The following is a 21,584-nucleotide window of genomic DNA, read 5'->3' on the forward strand; positions in this document are numbered from 1 at the left end:
TCAACGATTCTCCTTGAGGATTCCTTGTGGAACTTTGCAACTCATCGGCCGACGGTTTTCAGAGGTCGTCCCACTTTGAAAGCTGCCAAAGTGGGCTAGACAATAGGTCCGTTGTAAGAGCCGTTTCATCAAACCAAAATAGGAATATTGTACGATATCTGACCGATAGAGTAATGGGGATTTGTTCGGAGAACACGTTGAAAGCGGAGCATTCAGAGCATTCATTTAGAATGGTTACTCTCTCGAGAGACCGAGAATGGTGTCACTTGAACAGAAACCAGTTCATATCGATCCGTCTTCCAGAAGTGATTGTAGCGCCAAGATAAGATCGCGGATGTTAAGAATGTGTGCAGAAACAACTTGCGCAGTGAGAAATTTACGGAGGATCTTCAGATCAAAACCGACCATGAGCATGGGACCATAGGACGACCTGCCGTGGTTAATGACCAGCTTTGGTTGTCATTATTCAAATGCCCATGTGGGTTCACATACATTGACTGTAAGCTGACGGTCCCGTAGAAACAGGGAACATAGCCCAATTTGGCTAAATCGTAGAATCAAAGATCCGAATTTCAGCTCGGTTGAGATTTCTTCCCGTAAGTGAAAACAGTCCGTGCCAAAAAGCCGAGAAACACTGTACAACTGCTTCATCCTTATTTTGAATTATTAACAGTGTGCGTCTCACGTAGATCGAGTTTCGAGCCCGACTAGCAGTTTGAATAGTCAACTGTTTGGCCGTGAGCGACCGATCAACAGTAAGATTAACTCGCACATTTCTATGGCGCTACTCGTCCTTTAAACATGGGATCCACAACACGCGGTCACATTTTGACCAATCTCTCAAGTGAGTAAGGCTAATTCGTCGTACGAATTATTCTTTCCCAAAGCCCTGAGTTGGACAGTTGATTCATTCCGATCATACTGTCATTCCTACGAAACCTTTGGGGTTATAAGACCATTAGCCTCAGCCGTAGTAATAGGTAGTACACAGTTTCAACACCCAACACTGGAGTTTGTACAAGAAGGGCGAAATCGGTCGTGGACTGCCGAAGAGTTTCCAACATCCTTTTGAGCAGTGTATTACGTCCATACATGTATCGCGATATCTCGAATACCGTACCAACTGAAACATGAAGCGGTCTGGTGCAGCACATTCAGTTGCTTAAAAACATAAACGAGGGATTCAGCTAGGTTTCAAGTGAGTCTTCCATCAAATGAGTGTATTTCGCTAGGATTGATCAAATTTATAAGATGCGAGTTATCCGCCTTGTGATACATTTACTCGTAACGTCTTATATCTAGAAAATATCAAAATCAGTGAACCATTGTATCGAGCTAGCGTGACTCGAAACCAACTGGGTAGGAAGGACTCGAAGCAGTTAGCTGTTGTGGTGTTTCCTATCAGATTTTTCTCCACTTGTCTTGAGAAGAAATGGATTTTCACACGTTTCCATCGTTTACGTAAACTATCAGACGAAACCAAGCCTGTCAGAGTGAGCCACCGATAAAACAAGACAGTGTAATTCAGTGCAGTTTTCAGTTGTAAACACGTGTTTTACAGCCAATACAATACGACAAGGGTTCCTAAATAGGTGACATGGTGTACACTTTCAAGAGGAAGGGTTTCAAGTTTTCTCACGTCAACAAAGTTGCACACAATTAGTCAAGACACACTACGAATATCCGTCCACATTGAGTGAGGAATTTCAAACAAGTTTGACAAATGGGTTATAAAACATGGGAATTCGGCAGAGCATCACTTAGGGAACGACAAAATGTCCAAGGGGTACAGCGCCCGTTTTGACCAGGGGATGGTCAGTTATTAAAAGTACGAATGAAATCTTAGCACACAGACACACAAAATCCGGGGATAGTTGCAGCCTAAAGAAAATGTGACACATAGAAAGTATAAACCATCAGCCGGTGGGAGTACGGAGTGCGGCGATTTGATTTGGCTGTTGGGGTGAGAACAGCCATTGGTTGAAAGTGGGCAGCACAAAAGGCATTTCACAACGGGATAATGAACGGTCCCGGGGTATCACAGTGCTTTTTTGTGTACACGCCCGAAGACTAACACAAGGATGCGATCCACGAGCCAGGTTCCGATGAAGTCGAAAGCCAGTGCTTTGAGGAATGTGAGGCGCAACTGCGGAGAGAAGAGGGCAACAAGGAACATCTGCTTTCAAATGTTTTCAACATGGGTAGATATTTTGAAATTAAATGCATTCGACCAGCATATAAGTAAATGAAACCGACAAGTGGTCCATAAAAGTTATGTGCAACATACTTGAGGATCCAAGGGAATGAGACGCAACGGCTCAGCAAATACGCCCAGGGCGAGAAGGATCACACCCCCAGTGGCAACTCCCAAAGAAATGCTAATCGGTTTGTTTTCTGTCAAAGATTCCATGAATGGATGCCCTTTGTAGTTGACAGCAATCGTTGAAATCTGAAGGCGAGAATAGGGTCAAACGAGCTAGAGAGAAGTTTGTTGTTTTCAATAGATGCAGAAGTACAAACAAATACAAAATGGAGATGAATGAGGCAGCATATGGGCGTATACTGTTCACTGACAAATGCACACAGACTGTCCAACAACCGGTGAGTACACAAATAAGGATTGCACATTCGTACACCGGCTTGAAAAGCATGTAGTCACAATGTCAAGAGGTATGTGCTTTCAAGTGAAACCATTTGTCCTTGGGGGAGAGAGGAGTGTATTAATTGCCTAACACCGCACAGATAGAGCACCTGCTAAGTTGGGTGTACAATGCTCTCCGGATGAGAGAACATTCGCACTGAAAAAGCGTATCGGTACAAAATTTCCCCCGTCAAAAACGGAACTCCGATCCAACCATCGGACCCGAAGAACAAACATTTTCGGGTCCCGGAATAGAATATTACACGTGCTATTGATCCGGACGGTTACGTAAACGGTTGATGACGTAGGCAGTTCAAACGCTTCGAAAGTTAACAGACAGACTCCCCCGGGAAGGATTTTCGCTCAACCGTGCACTGAGTGGTGTGCTAAGCATGATAAGGTAATGACATGGCAAAGAAGCAAAATGATCAGAAACAGCAAAATCGATCGCACTGGCAGCTGTCATCTTTCCGGAGGGGAACCCCAAGACTCAGTTTTTGGCATTTGTTGTCCGTCTAATAGATTGCCCGTATCGCATAAATGACCCCTGCTAATCCCACACACTTCACGATAAGTTGAGGAACATCATTATCCGAATCACAATCTAAGTCGGCCAGCTATTGTCTCGGTTGTACAGCTCTAATATGCTGGACTAATGATACTGTGAGGGCTGATGATGGTGACGGTCGTACCACAAACGACGACGATTTGGCGTACAAAATACTGTCAGGAGCGTCCTCTTGTGGTCGAACTTCTACGACATCCTAATGCTTAGGGCGATTAGCCTCAGAAATTGGATTCGGCATGTTACCTGGTAGATGTGGAGCTGGAAAAAGATTGGATGGTTCCAGTAGCATTTCGTGAACTACGGATTACCCCGTCATATAAGTAAACTCAACTTGTCTGGACTTGAATTTGAACAATTGACAAATCGAACTAACATGCCCGTAGGGTAACATACGTAGGGGCACTTTACTGACTGACCCCAGTGAAGCTGAAACGTATGATGAAACAAAGAAGGATAATCCTATATTTATGGACACGATCATGATTCGTATTCGACTCAAACTACATTCCACGAAAATTATTCACACATGATGATCTGAAGGACAGGCGTCATCAGGTTGTGACCGTAGGCCTCAGTCAGAGGTGTGCAAGAACAGCAAATATCCGCAATACCTAGTCCAGTTGAAAGCCAAGCTTTTGTGGCACGTTAAAAAAGCTGCTCAAGTCTAACGCTATTTCATCGCCCCTATACGGAAAGCTCTTACGCGGTCCTTATTTGTCACCTCAAGAGGGGACATTCTAATATACCCAAGTGTGTTCCTGGAAACCGTAATTGGCAGGCTGCCAGATATGGTCAGGTCTTGCAAAACTCACCCTTGTTGTAATGGGGGTGGACGATAATTGCAAACATCAACAGTGTCGTGGGGCCATCACAAAGCGCACACATGCACTTCATTCCGATCGGTGCGCTGAATGGATTTAAAGTGTAGAAGTGATGTCAGAGTTTTACCTGATGCTACTGAATTCGAGTTCAAGTTTTCTCAGAATTCGATGCATGGAATGAGTGATTCCACAAGGGACAAAATGTCTCCAGGTGCATTAACAACAATGTATGAGTAACTCAATACTGCTCGCGAGTACATCACCAATCTTATTCGAGAAGCCTACCACGCTGGCGCATGTCGAGACATCCTTTGTTGACTTGGTGGCGACGCATGACTCTTCCACAATGACGCGGCCATGTTGGAAAACACAGTGCCGGCCTACTATGGATGAATCCAATGACATTGGTTGGTTTGGTCGGCTAGACCCCAGGTTGGTGACACGCGCATGAATACCGCAAAAGATGTATGGCTGCCTCATCTCGTGTTTAGTTGAAAATATGAAGAATAGTAAATGACATCCACACATAGATATGGCGGAAAAGCACATACGACAACGGAAACTGATGAATGGACGCTACGTGTGTCCTTGAAAACTGCACCAGGGATGAGCAAGGGTTCCTACAACCCCGCTTCCTCAATTTATTTAATGATGGGGAATCAAATATCGAAATGATTTCGGAAGACAAAGTGGTCACGAATCCTGAATAATCTAGCCCTGGAGTACAAAGTAATCACAAAAACTGTGGTGGAAACCCCGGTGCACCAGGGATGAGCAAGGGTTCCTACAACCCCGCTTCCTCAATTTATTTAATGATGGGGAATCAAATATCGAAATGATTTCGGAAGACAAAGTGGTCACGAATCCTGAATAATCTAGCCCTGGAGTACAAAGTAATCACAAAAACTGTGGTGGAGTTGAAACCCCGGAGGGCACCAGAAGTGATACGAATACAAATTATGGATTTTCAAGTGTCCCACGGGATACTGAGAGTGAGGAAAGCGACCCAGTCTCTACATTTACCCCATTTACTCTAACGCACAATATTCGTGGTCCCAAGGGATGTGAGCAGTTTAAAAAATAAGTTTGACGAATAGCACACACAAATAGGTCTATGGGATTTAGCTGTGATAACTTTCGTGAAAATCTGGCTCACTGACAATTGGAAAGGTTATCACTCCGGATAGTGCTTCTTCTGGCCCGATCGAATTCAACAGAGTAGCACATTATGGCACCTCAGTCCCAGAATGGGTCAAGTGGTGGTACGGATGAGAACCTATGGTTCAGCCTTCAAATTATCAGTGACCCTGTCATGTGTGCGGAAGCCTCCAGTGACCTATTACACGGACATCTCATCCATCGGGGAGGAAGTATTTTATTCTGGGTAACCAGCCGTGTACTATCAGAGATCCCATACCGAACTTCTCGTCCTACTACAAGTTCCTGAAGATTGTCTGGATTTGGTGCTTGTTTCCGACGACGCGTCAATCTAACAAATTAAGGATACCCCAAATCCTGTTCTTACCACTGCAGTATGTTGTACTTAACCTGGGCCCCCTCGAGCCTCTGGGGTATTCAGTCATTCTAAGATGACTCCTATCCTAAGTCGACTCCTTTTTTCCGTATAGTATACTTGTCAATGCGCACTCCTGAAATCCTTCCGAACGTGGTCTCCGTTAAACGACCACCTGTCAGAAGTGTGCATCGCCTTCAGCCACTGCAAGGGAGACCTTTAAAGCTCTCCGTGGATCGACGTAGAACTGAATAGGTTGAGGAACCACAGAGATTAATCGGGACAGGGCATTACTTGGGGCGGACTATATTGAGTACAAAGCATCTCGAAACCGGGGGAGCGCGCTTAAGTGCAGTAATCGAGAACCGTCTGAACTTCACCTAGTGCAGGACCGAAAACACGAACCCAATGAATTATTCCACAATCGGTAATCAACAAGACGCAAAACCAATCTCAGGTAGGATGAGCCACATCCGTAGTGTCAAAACCTTTGAATTCATTACAGCTAGACCGCTTTCCACGATCAATCAATCAAGGCCAGAATTCAATGCGAAGACGAATCTAATCTCGGGGACCGTCGACCTGCTGGACCGAATTCGCCCATGGGTGCCACAGTGATGTCTTGCATTTTCGCGACTGGCTATTCACCAGAAACTTGAGTATACGCAAAAACAGTACTTTACTATCGCCGTCGATGGTCATGAGAAGTGTACCTCAGGAGCCAGTGGGTGACCCCACCCTATTCAAGGCTTTTGTGAATGATCTACCAACGCTGGTGAAACTCAACTGTCCACTATATGCAAGTGAACTGAGGACAGCTTCTGGCGAAGCAGTAGGGGGTTCAAAGTAACTCTGAACTGGTTGTGTTCGGTCTTCTTTCTGTTATTCGAGAACAATCCACAACCCCATAAAATGAATCAAAGCGAGATTGCTGCTTCATAGCTTCTTTTGAGAAGGACTAAGCGTTTTAGTATGACCAGACAGAAAATCATCGGCGGTACGAAGCGCAGATCTATTGCAGCCGCAAGCATGTTTCAGGCACCCATAAGACCTTTCAGCTCTTGTTTTCCTGAGGCTCTACACTCAAGTTCGTCACACACAAGGAGATCTAATGAAAAAGTTCCAGGGAAGCGGTACCACAAGAGTTTGCTGGCTGTTCCGAGTTTTTTATGAAGATCATCTGGCTACCCGAACAACTGACGCCGTTGTCGAGACCTTATATAAACATGCCGGATTTTGAAAGGAAGCCTGCGTGGGAGGATACAGACAATTTTGACGACCAGGTCTAACGGGGTCATCAGATGTCATGGGCAGAATTTATTTTCATCCATGGAGGAGGACAACGGCATCGCATCTCAGACACAGCGTTATTGGCTTACCTGATGAGTTCAAGAAGCCAGTGGGTGAAATTTTTATTGTGGAGGATCGGTGCACTCATTTCTATCAGATAAGACCCGGGAGCCGCTTGTTCATCTGAGGCTGTCCAATTTCAATGAGTCTACGTGAAAGAGTTTACACAGCAATTCAACCCCCTTATAATCTGCGATTCAGTGAAGTCTGAAGTGTATATACTTCTGTCAGAGGGCTGCGTGACATGCGACCCGATTTTCCCGCGAGATGACTCTGCACATCCAAATACGCGGTCAGGTTCTGATCCCCACAAGCACGGTACGCGGCAAACTGATATAACAGCGTAGTTCAATGAAAGGCACCCAACTCGATGTGCAGATCTTCGGAATCAAATATCAAGATGGGCGTTCTCCAGTGGACAGATGGACAATCTCGGACATTCTAGGAATGATACACTATGTTCGAGCACTAGAAGCTCATCAACTCATCTCGTTAATGCCATCATTCAGGGGATCAATGAATGTGGTTTCCGGACCCGATGATACACGTGGTAGAGCTACCCTTTTCACCGTAACGGCTTAGTCCTGCGATTGGAAAAGTTTGGTTGGGTAGAACAACAAGAGAGGACAGTTGTATAGCCCGCGTGAAAGCACAGGACTAACCTGCATTCCCGTTGATATCAAGTAAACAACCGTGTTCAATATGGAAGGCTCAAACTCAGCATGCACGTCAATGAAATCATCCTCCCTGAAAGTAAATGGGAATGTTAAACTGTTAAACTTGAGTATGCAATAAAACACAGGGTAAGACAGTGAATAGCAGATGATGTTCAAGCAGAATACGACTTTCCACAACGGGATCATCCATGTGCGTGAGTCTTACTCCAGCTTATTCGGGATAATAAACAAGAGTGGTAGTGGTAAGAAATTGCTTAGTCCCTTCCCTCCAATCTTTGTACTCCCTTTTGTGCCATGGGGTTTCATTTGGAATAAATGACAACACTGGTTGTAAGACTGATCACAGTCACTGTCTAATGGCCGCATGGAGGGGACGCACCCATATTCACTAGAGTATTACGAATCAAGATGACGATGATGACAGACAGTACAAGCGGTCGTCCATGTCGGCACAGTATTTCAACTTCAGTGTAACCTTGCGTTCGTCGCTCTGAGTCCCCGGATGATTACCTCATTCCCGTGAAGTCCCCTTGGGAGTTTTCTCGATCGACAGCTGCTAATTCGGTACGACCGCGGATTTTTCGTTCCCACTAATGTAACCACTGATAAGGCGAAAAGGCAGGCGGTGGCAATCCTAGAGTCGATTGCCTTAGACAAAGTTTTGAACCTATTTGTCCAATACGTCCGCTTGTGTTGTGGACTACGTCACATCACTGGGCACATGGCTCAATGGCAAACACTCACTGAGTCATCGGTGAGGCTTTTGCCTACTCAAACTGATGGTATGAGTCTTTCATCATCATCATAATCATCATCAACAGCACGTCAATATTCAACACTGAGGCTTCGCTACCGCGAAATGAGTCTTTTTTCATTATCTGGCTCTAGCCTCTGGATAGGGAATGCTGCGGTACCTGAAGCGTACCGAACTGCTTGGAAATATATAAAATGTCGTAAACTTCAGGGTGTGCATTGTATTCCAAGTTCACCGTGGGCAAATTACATTGATTGATTGTCAGCATCACTGGACAGAGGAATGATGCTAACAAGGTAATTGCAGGTACTCGTGCGGCGCCACTCCGAATTACGCATATCGATCAACGCTGAAATGTTGATATATGATTGTCTGCGTCGAACACCTAAATCCCGAACAGTGATGGCCGTGAGATTTGGTTGATAGCACTTCTGACCATGCCGTCATCGCACTGGTGCGCTCTACTTGCTATGGCACGTTCACGTTGGAAAGAAATAACGCATGGCGCCAAACTCATGACCTGAAAATAGGGCATAAACAGGGTTATCTAGTGTTATGGACCTTGTCAACTACAAATATCAGGAACAACCTGAAAAGTATCAGTTTCGTAGCGGTGGTCTTTTTGCACAATCCATTTGCGCTAATTCGAATGAGTGATGGCCGCAGAGAGCATTCAGGTCAAACCGTAGGCACTCTATGAACTGGTCGCAAATATATAAATGGCGTTCATGACCTGGCTATCTGCAAACAACTACTCATACGTATTGCGATTGGGGATGGGTAGACAAGTATTTGACTCTAACTACCTGATAATTTCAGGAATGCTGTAAAACAACATAAGCCTTTTCAGATTCAAATGTGATCGATTTCGGTGCTCATGATCGTCCGCCATCCATATTTATGCCTTCAGTCAGAAAGTCGATAAGATCAAGTATTCATCTGCAACAAGCAGTTCGTACCAATGACGGTTCGCAAGACTCGGATAAGAAAATCACTGTCAGTGATAGGTTGGGAACATCGGTTCACCGCTAGTGTTAGTAACACAACAACAATACAAACACGTCTAGCACAGGTATTTACCCGAACGGAGCAAAGTGGACAGGTGCATGTTGAAAGTGTAATAAATCCAGGCATAATCATTCCGAATGGCGCTACTTGTACCGGAATGGTGCACCAGCATCGGAAGAAAACGCACATGGATATCAAGCGGTTCGCGTCAGCTGATCAACCGTACCGATTGGGTTCTGCGGTCAAACATCACAGAAACTCATCCGAGTTATTTGGGTGTCAAGCATAAAAACCATACTGACTGAAAAAAACAACCCACTTGACAGGCATTCGGACTTCGGCCTCCGAGGTAAGAGTATACAGGACGGAAAAGTGGACAAGAAACTGTAACGTCACTGTGAGTAGCGTATACACGTTGAAGATGTTCGGAATCGGGCGTTGGTAGGAAAGGGTTTTCAAAGGCTGAGGCAGAAAGGCAAAAGCGAAGCGGGTGAAAATGGAGTATTGTGATATCAGTTACTAAATTTTAACATGGGTATACTGGTTACATACAGGTTTTATAAACCAAGAAGCATGTTGCGAAAACATCAGGGCAAGTGTAGATGTCCTTCATTTGAAAATTAGAAACAGGAATACAAAAGTCACGCTCTGAATAGTCAAGAGCGGTCAAGACTTATCAATTTCAGGATGCACTTCACCACTGGAACACGCCCCAGATGGTCGCTTCCACAAATCTCTCACGAACAAAACTGTCATTTAGTTGCGAAACCGAACTAGTGGAGCGCAGCTTGAATAGGATGAATATACTGGCGGAATGCTCAATAACTATAAAGCAGAAAGGTACTAAGGTTTGACTGCTATTTAAGCACTTTCCAACAGCATGCGTCCCTAGCTTGACACGCCGTGAACATTCACAATCAGTGTAGAATCACTGCCCAATGACAGCTGGGGGAAACTAGAACAGTTCACTGCACACAGTGCACATGGATTTTAACTAGGTAGTTGAACCGAAATCAACTGAACTTGATTCACGAAGAACCCAAGGTGCTAAATCAATAATTTAGGGAAGATATGGAACACTGGATAAGTAAATAGGATGACCGCCGTCCAAAAAGCCGCGTCGTAAGGTAGGAGTGTATTGGTAGGTGACTGGCATACAAATGAGACTGTAACACGGGTTGGGGAGAAAAACATTTTCATTTGCGTGCATGAAACTAACTGAATGCAGGTGGTGTGTGCCTAGTAGTGATTGAATTTAGCAGAAACACGCGTTTGAAACAATCTAGGAAACACGGGATCATAGGTCCGGATACAAGTAGTTCTCAGCAGTTAACTGAGCTTCATTTTCCGGTAGCAAAGATCGCTGATCGACATGTTACTGCTGGCCAAATCGCATATGACCAGTCACAATATTAGCGTTCATTTATCCATAAAGAAACGAGTCGAAAGACAAGCAGTGAGTAAATAGGAGTCAACCGGTCAAGGCTCAACTGAATGCATGGAGTAACTAAAAAACCGACCATCAACTACGCCCCATGCGACATCCCTTAACACGTCAGTAGCTCCCGTGGAAGGGTGAAGTAAATTGAGATAGACTCGGAAAAATACCGAAATACATTAATATTAGTTCCCCGTTCGATAGTCTCTTTCTACGAGGAGCCCGTCAAGCCTATCGATAAGCGTCTAGAAGGACAAACAACCTCTTTTGAAACGGAGACTCATAGCCCTCAAGGTCGAACTACAAAAGGAGTATCACAGAGCAGTGCATTAGGTAGAGTGCTGCATCACGATTAATCCCGAAACCGTGTAAAATATAGGCTTCTCCTGATGGTGATATCTCTGGGCTGGGTAAACAGAGCAAATGAACAGCTAAAACAATATCCTGCGCTTCACAAAAAACAGCCAGCCAACTCAGTTTGAAGTGTAAACAGGAACATTTTTACCGCGTTTTACCACCGCAAATGTGTGGGATGTAGTGAAACCACGAGGTTACGTAAAAAGTACCGAAAATGTCTCTTTCGGTGGATCGGTCAATAAAATTATTAACTGTAAAAAATGTGACCTCGAGAGTCAGTTGACTAAGAGTAAGACCGAAGGATGACTCCCAAGTGCCTCGTCGCTGGAGGCCGCCAGAGAAGAGGCTGGTACAGTGACGATAACTACTCACTGATAACTAGTAGTGAATCAATCTTAACCAGTTGCTTTTGCAAGCTCCAAATTTTGCACAGGGTCATTGATGAGACAGGTTCGGACTCATGAACCTGCTAGCAAAAAGCATCTTTAAGAGACTACCTTCTCGGTCTCTTAGCCTTAAATAGTTGAACAACTCGAAAACATCACATATGAGATCCAGCTAGGTTCCAGGTGAGTTCCTCGAAAAACCAAATTGGTTTGCAAATGAGTGTATATTCGCTAATTTCGTGCAATTTGGTTCCAAGTAGAACATTAGGTTGACGGAAACCCGGGGATTGCACCTACCTGATGAGCCCCAAAAAGGGGCGGAACCGGTCGTGGGCTGTCGACGGATTTTCAGCAGCCTCATGAGTAGTACACAATTTTGAATAGTAGTAGTACAGTACAGCAGTAGTGCACACAATTTGAATAACAATTTTATCAAGTTGAATAACTGAAGAATTGTGGAAAAGCGCCAAGCGCGTTCGCGTCTGCATAGGGTTGACCTCGAAACACCAGCTGGAATGTCATCAATCGTTGGATGACAGGAAAGGTGATGAAACCACTAGCTGAAGTGAGGCTAGATGAAAAATCGTTCAGCTGTAGCGCCCTTTCCGTGCCTAACTGCCATGCCACCCAAAGGAAGCGCGAGGGAGATGCTGCCAGGTTGGCCAAGCCTAGACAGGAAAAGTAGAGAGGCATAGGTTGGGTTTGAACCACAGACCTTCCGGTCAGTAAATTAGGGCTCTAACCACTGAGCTTTCTCGGCCCTAGAATCAGCGCCTTGTTGTTTCAGTGGCTGACTACTGCGCAGTCAAGCTAACCCAATCTGTAAACAACGCCCTCAAACCCGAAATCTGCCATATGTGCATGCATCTTGACAAATTGCTGCAGCGACAGTGTCAAGAGTATTTTTTGTGGACGCCTTTTGAGACTCCGGACTGCAAAGTACGTGGTTATAATTATGGGGGGGGGGGGGGACTGACATGAAAGAGAGCCGTTTTGATGGAATATTGAGTGTAGATTCTCCCAGAAACGACGGTGGTAATCGCTTCGCTGATTATCATCTGAGCACGATACCCTCATTCACCCTCCTCCAAAACTCACCAAATTCATCAAGAAGACCCACGAGAAAAAATCCCTCATGCTTAGGACCCGTATTCATCATAGTCCGTTCTCGTAGGAAAACACCCATGAATCACATAAGACGACCCGAAAAGGCTTGAGAACTCCCACGGAGGAAGTGTCAGATCGACAACGTCCTTTTATACTATTCTGGATATGTCCTTCAGCTGTCGCTCGGTAAGTGGACCTGTGCATGCCGGAGAAGTGTTAAGCAAGAAAGATCGATCTGATTATCACAACCACTACACCATTTAAAGACACCAACAGGTCTTCATGAAGATGCTACGGTTGGATTTCGGAAAGTTTCATAGTTTCAATAGGGACCGAAGCTAAAATGATAGGGCGAAGCTAACACCTTCCTCATACAATTACTTTTGAGGAGTGTTCATAGAACCCGTCCTTATGAAGAAACAGCCACGTCGAGATCTGATTCCCAGAAGTGTTTCCACGATAATGATGGGAACAGAGTTAGAGATTTGTTAGAAGAAAGGTCCCGTGAAGCCATTGACTGAGACACACTGAAGGAAACGTAGGAGTAATAACTATTATCGTGCAGTGAATAAGGTAGAAAAAGACTGACCTTCGAGCGGGAGATGAATAGAAACGACGCGGACAGGAGAATCGCCTGAATAGAAGCCTGGGCATCGGAAGTTTTGAATCCTTTCAGAAATAATACGGAAAAACTGTAGGCAGACACCAAGGCATTGATTGCCAGGATTTTGTACATTTGTAACGTCGTAACCAGGGTGCATCGTCCTTGTTTTATGATCTGACAAACTGTTCAGGGAGAAAGAAAGCATAAACAGAAACATTCTGAGTAAGGTTCAGATCGCAGCTATAACACATATGAAAAGGGTTGGTCGCTATGAACGTTCCACGAAGGATTGTTTTGGAACTGGTTGGTTATGCTGAATTCCACCTTAACTAATCGATCTGAAATTTGAGAGGATAAGAACTTTACAGCTGATTCTCACCGAGGGTCACTCTACATCTCACGTTTGAAGATGACGAAAAGTAGGGATGGAGTAGAGTAAACCACCACGTGACTGTTTGGAGAAACGCTTACACTTCGCTGTGCTCTCGCAGGAAGGCCTAACTACTGTTCAGTCCAATTTAGAAGCTGAAGCCTAGGTATAACCCCGAATTGCTGGAAACACACAGTAGCAACTAAGACATGTCGATAAACTATGTGAGGGAAATCGCGGACTTTGAAACTATGAAAACCCGAGTGAACGCAATCAAAGCTAGGACCATCAACGGTGCAGCATACTCAGAGGGTTCACATTAAACAAGGGTGAGAAGTGAACTAGACTGTTGATTATCCGGCGGATTAGACCAATCGGTCGGACGAGTCCCAAACTCTGAAAATGTCAGTTATCCCAACCAATAAGATAATTAGTCTATAAAAGAACTGGTAAAAAATCTGTATCAATTCTAGCTTACGTAATGTGACGTGAATAAACAAAATACCCAGCAAATACATTATGAATATGGCATTATGTTTATTTTGCTTTAAGACTTTTCCGTAAAAATGCAAATGAAAACGATCAGGTTGCGTGGCACATATATGACACCCCATAGAATTACCGCCGGAAGGAGAGGACATTTTGACAGTGAATGGAGCAGCAATACTGGCATCGCCTAAGCGAACCACCGAGGCATCCTGTTCGGCCTCCACAGCAGTCAAAGAGGCCAAACGTGAATTGAATGTGCCTTTGCCATCTCCACGAGACTGAATCGAGTTTTGTTCCCGTTTTCGGGTCGGAAGATTTGGCGTTTGTAGAGCTTTCTTCTCAGGGTCCGGCCCGATGGAGTCGACATCATTCAGAAGAGCCACACCTGAGAATGCAATGTAAAAAACGCGTGGCGTAAATTTAAGCTGCAAGGGATCCGCATAGCAAGCAACGGTTGGTAACTAACAATACTCAGTAGATACAAAAAAGCCTAATTACTGTACCAGATATATTCCGGAAGATGTAACTTCAGTTATCTGAAAGGAAAATGAAGCTGAATTTCACAGATGATGGTTTTTCTCAGTCCGTCTTGATGGAGTTATAATGAACAGTTTCTGTGTGAAAAACCAGTCTTTGTTCGGAAAAGAATCCCAAGTTGTGGAGGTAGTGTATTCATGATGTAAAGATATGAGAATTGGTAGTCCCGTGGACGGAAAATAGTACACAAAGAGCTGTGTGCTGAGCAGACACCAAACGGTGAACAGCCTATGAGCTGCCAATGAAGTACGAAAATCATAACCGGCAAACTCAAGTTGCGACCCACTAATTGAGGTCAGTTACTTTTTGTATTGCACCTAAAACCGCACTGATACGGAATATTCGCCTATCTGTACTAACCCCCAAGACGCTCAATAATCATGAGGCTATGTTGCTAATGTAGAAGCACAACGTGTCGAGTATCACGCAACACAACATCCATCTTGATAGCTAACGCCAATCTACTCGCATAAGCCAACCTAAGTGGATGAACCCAATGAAATGTGATACCAATATCTGAGATTTGTTGTTGAACCATACATTGCAACAGCGGTCGTCAGTTCTTGCCGGTTAAGGTTCGACCAATCTACCCAGAATCGGAGATTGCAGGTCCGCATCCCAATCACGACTAAAGATATACACCTACCGAGAACCTTCAAGGCTGATGAAATGAGTGCACACGTTAAATGGAAATTATACGCCTTGTTCCAACGAGCTGCCTTGATAAACCGGATGCTGGTAAGTGATCAGAATGCTTAACCAACTGCTAAACTATCTAGACGATTGCCAAATTATGAGCTGGGAGTAAGACCAGATCAGATACTGATAAAAAATCTGAGGTACAATCCCGAAAATGGCCGTTGGCTTGTTCGCTGAGTTGTGCGCTATGCACAACTACGCACTGATGATGTCACCTCGATTGGTGATGAAACGTCTGCAACCAAATTGCCCAGCTCAGCGAACAAGCCAACGACCATCTACGCTACCTGAGCTACCGACATTCTCCTCTATAGACAATCCCGAAAAAATTGTCCATCGTCAGTATCGGGACTAAGAGACCGGGTGTAGATAGGATCGGTCGCGCAACCTTTTTGCTAGCTGTTGACCTCGGGACAAGGGTTGGGCTTTCTAACAGTCGGTCACAACTTCATTCTATATAGATTTCGACTCATTCACAAAGGGACAGAAAACAACCATCAAGGGTGAAAAGTGTACAGAAAAACTCAAATAAATCAATGAAAACCTCAGTGCCAGGTGTGTACCATTGATGCTGAAACAACAGATAGATGCAAACGATTGTTTGGTAGGGCTGTTGGCTCGTGTCTGTAAAGATCGAAACGCGCTTGGTGCCCTTACAGGTGCACATCGCGCGCGCAGGTTTCTGATTCGTGTCTGTACATATCGAGACGTGCTTGGTGCCCTTACAGATGCACATCGCCCGCACAGTGAAAAAAACGACGGCTACTCAAAAAAGCAAATGCCATATGGGTGAAACAGTGCTCAAAAAAAACAAATGCCATATGGGTGAGACAGTGCGAATGTAAATGCCATCTGTCAGAAACAGGGGCCGGCTTACTACAGTTCCTGACAAAGCAGACGAAGAAAACGATTTATTTAAAAAGCAAGGCACGTGGAATCGTTGTAGGGATAGTCCCGACATGCGGAACAGCAACATTAAACGGACAGAGCCTTTTGATCTTGCAAAAACTAGCCATAAATTACCAGACAAAGCGATAAGGACCAGACAGAAAAGTTACTCCAGTGCAAGCATTCAGCCGCGATCGAAGATTCCGAATAAGCGAACCAAACAAAACAGAAGCAACAGAATGCAACGGATGCAACGTACCAACGTGCGCTTGTTTCAATGCGCCCACATCATTAGTTCCGTCGCCGCACATCAGAGTGACGTAGCCCAGTCGTTTGAGTTCTACCAGAATCTCTTCTTTTTGTTTTGGGATCACACGTGCGTGAATTTTAACTTTGGGGATGAGAATACGAAGGAGATTTGGAGAAGTGCGCGCTAATGCATCCACTCCTTCACCGGTAAGGCACAAATCATATTTGGATGCCAACTGACGGATAGCCTGAGGGGACGAGCTTTCTTTGGTGAGCGCGGGCAAAACCACAGAATCGTCGACAGACTGCCAATGCCATTCATCCGCTATCACGTAGGAAAAGGTTCATAAAAATGAAGGGGTGTCAAAAGCGGAACGTTGCGCAGCAATAAATCTACCGATTGTTACCAAACTTTTTCGAAAACGATGACTACTCAGTCGGTTTCAAGCGTTTTTCAACTGATTGATAGAGGTGAAAACTTATTCAAAAATGGGAAAAAATTGTAAACAACGTGTAGTTCATTTCATGCTCCCGAAGGGTTGGGAAACTGAAAACAGTGGCTACAACAGTGAAACTCTATACGAAAAATGTTCTCATACAAAACAACGGGAAATGTGATCTCAAATAAACACCTAAATTTCACACTAAGAAATCAGATTTCTGAGCTGAGCTGAAATAACGAAGTGAAATTCGCATCATCTAAAAACTGACGTTAAAACGCACCGCTGTCTTCCCATAAATGTATCTAAGACAAACCTCACGGTCCTGGTTCAAATCTGAAGACTAAACGTGACCATAAGACAGGACACAATGTCTCGAGTTTCAAGTTACAGGGAGGGTGATTCCTCTGGGATATCTTATCTCTACAAGGGAACACCTTTATGATTATGTGGACTTAGTCTGATTTTTCGAAACGTCTCGAGATGAAAACGGTACAGGCCAGTCACACATTGGACCAACAATAATAAAAAAGTCTAGTGTGGATGAGAACTGACGAATCGGTTGTCAGGATTTTGGGGCTGAGGAAAATTATTACATGACGATAAGTTGTAGGATTTGAGCGTTGTCGTATGGACTGGACCCATTGGTCGCCGCAAAACAAGGGTATGATAGACTGGCGTACAAATGGGAATAACACGAAGATAGATTAGTTACTACAGTGGGACAAAGCAACCTCGAGAAGCTAAACCACACAGACCATGGCAGAAATGTACCAGAGACCACTGTAACAGGGCTGCGATGGTGAGAAAAAGAAAGTGAATCCGGGTTCGTTATGGATGGTGTACCACACCATCCGGATTTGACCCATTCGATAGAACAACTTGTATCTGTAGTAGGTGAGGCAGCAACACACGGATAAGTCTAGTACCGTGTTTTTTTTCAAATTTTCCAACATTCTCTGACAGACAATCTCAAAAAGTTCCCTTGATCTAGAATATGTTTTGTTTGCACACGACAACCAGACGGTTTCATTGTGAAATGGGCAACCTGAGCAGTGCCGCTGGGAATAAACTATGAGTACCGAACACTTGTAGCTGCAAACAGTCACAAACAAACACAAAGTTGCACAATGAGGGCGAAAACTTCATTTTTGATTTCGACAGTCCTTGTTTCCCGAGCTAGTACCACCGCCCAAACCCAGTGGAGCTTTATTTATAACTTCCCAATACAAGCCTCTGGCTTTAATTGTTGGTTTGGCTCTGTTTTTCATCTGCAATAAAATCTGTATTACACATACAGGATGCATACGCAATATATATGTATCGCATTCTGTTGCATTATAGTCTGTCCTAACGTTTATAGTTTATTTTTTCTTTCACTGAAAGACCCACAAATGTTTCACATTAAAATCTTGGACATGCCAGAGTGCAAAACCTGAAAGGGTGATACAAGCAACTTTCTGCGAACGATCTTGTGCCGACTAAACTACTTACTGAACACCACTTGCTAGCTAATGCGTTCTCCAAGAGGACCTCGAGGCTACTCTTGGCAGAATTTGAAGTCCCAACCGTTTAGCTACCTCCACATAGTTTGATACTTATGGGCCATTCATCAAGTATAATAAGAGCTCCCTTCGGCTAGTCCACCGGTCTCGATTTTTCGGTCCACACCGGATGCAGGCAATTTGGTTGGTTAGACAACCAGCTGAGAGATATTTCAATTGGAAAGGGCACAACTAACTGACCGAAAGGTCTGTGGTTTGAACTCAACCTCCGCATCTCGGCTGCTCTTCTGCGACTTTACAGTGGCTCAGCCCTCGTACTTCATTCAGGTGGCACGGTAACTAGGCACCGAAACAGTGTCCGAACGACACACAGCCCAACCCAAACCACATATCTTATTACCTATTAAGCGAGGAGGTCTGTCAGCGCTGTGACATATATATATATACATATATATATATATATATATATATATATATATATAACAGACGAAGATATATATTCTGGCTTGGTCGAGTGCATGCTATCCTGGTTGAGACCGCTCACGTCTACGACTATGACCCTCTGTTTACAACTGCTATCCGTAATCTCATCCCCAGGCTTCTGGGGCCCATTGAGACCATCCTAATTACAACACAGAGACCAGTACTGTGGAAACGAAAATTATTGACCCGTAACTGATATCTTTTCTGAATTGCATTCACTCCAATCTCTTACAGCACACTGTCCTTTTGTGTAGTTGTTCCTACGCCTTCTTGTTAGAAATGCTCATATAGTTTGCGTATACGAGTGATGAAAGTACATGGAACGTCAACACTATGCAACGTAGGTCTTCCAGTTGTTCCCGTGAATTGAGAACTAAGGAAAATCAGTATAGTGGTCTAGTACCCATAAAAGTTGGATAGACATTTCAACAACTCACCTAAGGCGTTTGGAGGCGTTAGAATAAGAACATGCGTATCTGGCCGAACCAGTTCCAGTACCGTGCTAACATGACATGCAGTGAGTGGGTTGTCACCAGTAATCATAGTGACATGGTGACTAGATTCACGAAGTACACGAACAACCTCTTTGGAATCTGGCTTCAGCGGACAGGAGATGAGTACAAAACCACAGAAGGTGAGTCCACATTCAACCTCTTCACGGGTAAGATCTCTGACCTAAAAGGAAATGAACAAGCAGCGGTGGAACACAGTCTCATCAGTTTAAAATGCACTCGAAAAAATGTTATACTTGGCTGGAAAAATGAACGCACTTGTTGATGGGTTAACTGTCCTAAAGACTTCTGCCCCAAAGCCAGGACACGAGCACCACGGCGAGCCATAGTTAGGTAGGCCTCGTCATAGTCCGGGGGTGCATCTATCAACATGGGTAGAATTGCCTCAGGAGAGCCTTTTACACAGGCCAGGTACGTCTGATCGACACTGGATGGAAGTTGATGACTAACCACCACAGACATCCGTCGCAAAGTGCTGCTAAAACGGAACCTGGAAGTGAAAATAGCAACGAAGCATTTATAGTTCCAGTACACTAAACAGGGAATGTCACAGGTGGTAATCAGAAGTGATGAGATCAATAAGTCCATCGGTTTAGTAAGCCAACAGTAGCCTAAACAGACAAGGTCATCGTAGCTCTATGGAAAAGCGTACGAATGAACCCCAATTGCAATTTTCTTATTGGTTTGTGAAAATTCAGTTGTTTGTGACGGCACACTGACTAACTAACTATATGCTGCACAAGCAATGAAGCTTGGAAAACCTGGTGCAGAACTTGGACTGTAGAACTCTGAGGGTGAGAGGGCGAAAGACGGATGAACACCGGATAGTGAAACCATAAAAAACCTCTTTGGGATAGTTTGTGTGACAACAGAACGATGAGCAAAATTTGCTGCCTAAGACGATGAAACGAACATTTTCGCAAACTGATCGATAGCTCCGTAACGCAATAAAAGCAGAGACAAGGACATACTCATATATTTGATTACGGACATCTGAACAGTGTATTCACCTTGGAAAACACCAGTTGAAATCGGAGTGTTAATGTCACAGATATGCTACTCAGGAAATTTGCCACCTCAACTTAACATGATCATTGGAAAAATGGAGATTCGATTGGTTGAACCACAGATTTGAACGCGATGAATTACATTTTTGACTAAGTTAGAATAAAGCACTTCACTACCCCTTTGCTTGGTAAAAATATACTACTCGTTGTTGGGTCGAGCACACATCAGTATGATATGACAAAAAAGATATTTAGAATATCAAGCAGGCGGCCGCACAGACATACACTTATTTCCGGTCGACCCACCAAGTAGCCCAATACATAAGATGATGTAATGTGTGAAGAAAGTACACCACAGATTTGACAGGTCCAGGTAGGATGAAAAGCCGCCCAGCAGCGTTGTCCACACAGTTTTCCAAGTCCAGATGAATCATGAAATCAGTTCAACTGGATACCTGATCAAAACACGATGTGCGATCAAAGACACTATGCTTCAGTAGTCGAGCATTTTAAATCGGCCATGTATTGTCAGTTCGCAAAAATTCAAAACGAACAATAAGGGAGTTAGTTCGGTAACACCTAGAGGCCCATTCCACAGATACATTAGGTGTGATGGAGTGGAAGATGTGATTGGTTATGTATTGTTACCATTCAAGACGAATCTCAGCCTATATTATCTAAGTGGCACCTGGACGGCGAATGAATGGGGCAATCATCCCCTAGATATTTATCTGCAACCAGTGGGCCATCATCATTGGTTTTACATGACACTGTTGAGGCTGCAATGTTTGACAAAGCCGCCCCCTGTGCCAGCTAAAAACACTGAAAACGATGTTGAGTATCATCCATCTTCGTACCCACTTGTAACTGCTGCAATGCGGTTGGCATTTTGACATAGGCAGCAAACTACTGAGAGCAAGCTAGTACTATAAAAGCATCGATTTGGATAGCTTTATCTGAGAAGTAGGACAAGCAAAATCGGCCAAAACATCAAGCAGATTCCATCCTATCCAAATTAGTAATCGACTGTCTTATGCATTAAATCCGGTGGAACCTTAGCGAACCACATGTGGCTGACCGGAAAACCACGCGTTAGCCGCAGTTTTCCATGCGTTTTATAATGCTATCTGGCGTGAGAAGAGGTCGCTAGTTGCAAACTTTGATAATCGTTCACTGGGTAC

General features: G+C 44.3%; 1 protein-coding gene across 1 annotated transcript in view; it reads right to left on the reverse strand.

Moving 5' to 3' along the window:
- Positions 1-1,529: 1,529 nt before the first annotated feature.
- T265_00132 (hypothetical protein) overlaps positions 1,530-21,584 on the reverse strand; it is a gene marked incomplete at both ends in the record, with an annotated part of 62,415 nt that continues 42,360 nt past the window's right edge. Inside the window, 9 exons of the mRNA XM_009163789.1 lie at positions 1,530-2,146; positions 2,288-2,449; positions 7,556-7,640; positions 9,652-9,794; positions 13,210-13,406; positions 14,217-14,468; positions 16,467-16,781; positions 19,322-19,559; positions 19,655-19,886. Of these exons, the coding sequence (XP_009162053.1) occupies positions 2,039-2,146; positions 2,288-2,449; positions 7,556-7,640; positions 9,652-9,794; positions 13,210-13,406; positions 14,217-14,468; positions 16,467-16,781; positions 19,322-19,559; positions 19,655-19,886 (1,732 nt within the window). The remainder of the gene's footprint in view (positions 2,147-2,287; positions 2,450-7,555; positions 7,641-9,651; positions 9,795-13,209; positions 13,407-14,216; positions 14,469-16,466; positions 16,782-19,321; positions 19,560-19,654; positions 19,887-21,584) is intronic.

The sequence above is a fragment of the Opisthorchis viverrini genome, assembly GCF_000715545.1.
Source record: "Opisthorchis viverrini unplaced genomic scaffold opera_v5_1, whole genome shotgun sequence".
Lineage (NCBI taxonomy): Eukaryota > Metazoa > Platyhelminthes > Trematoda > Opisthorchiida > Opisthorchiidae > Opisthorchis > Opisthorchis viverrini.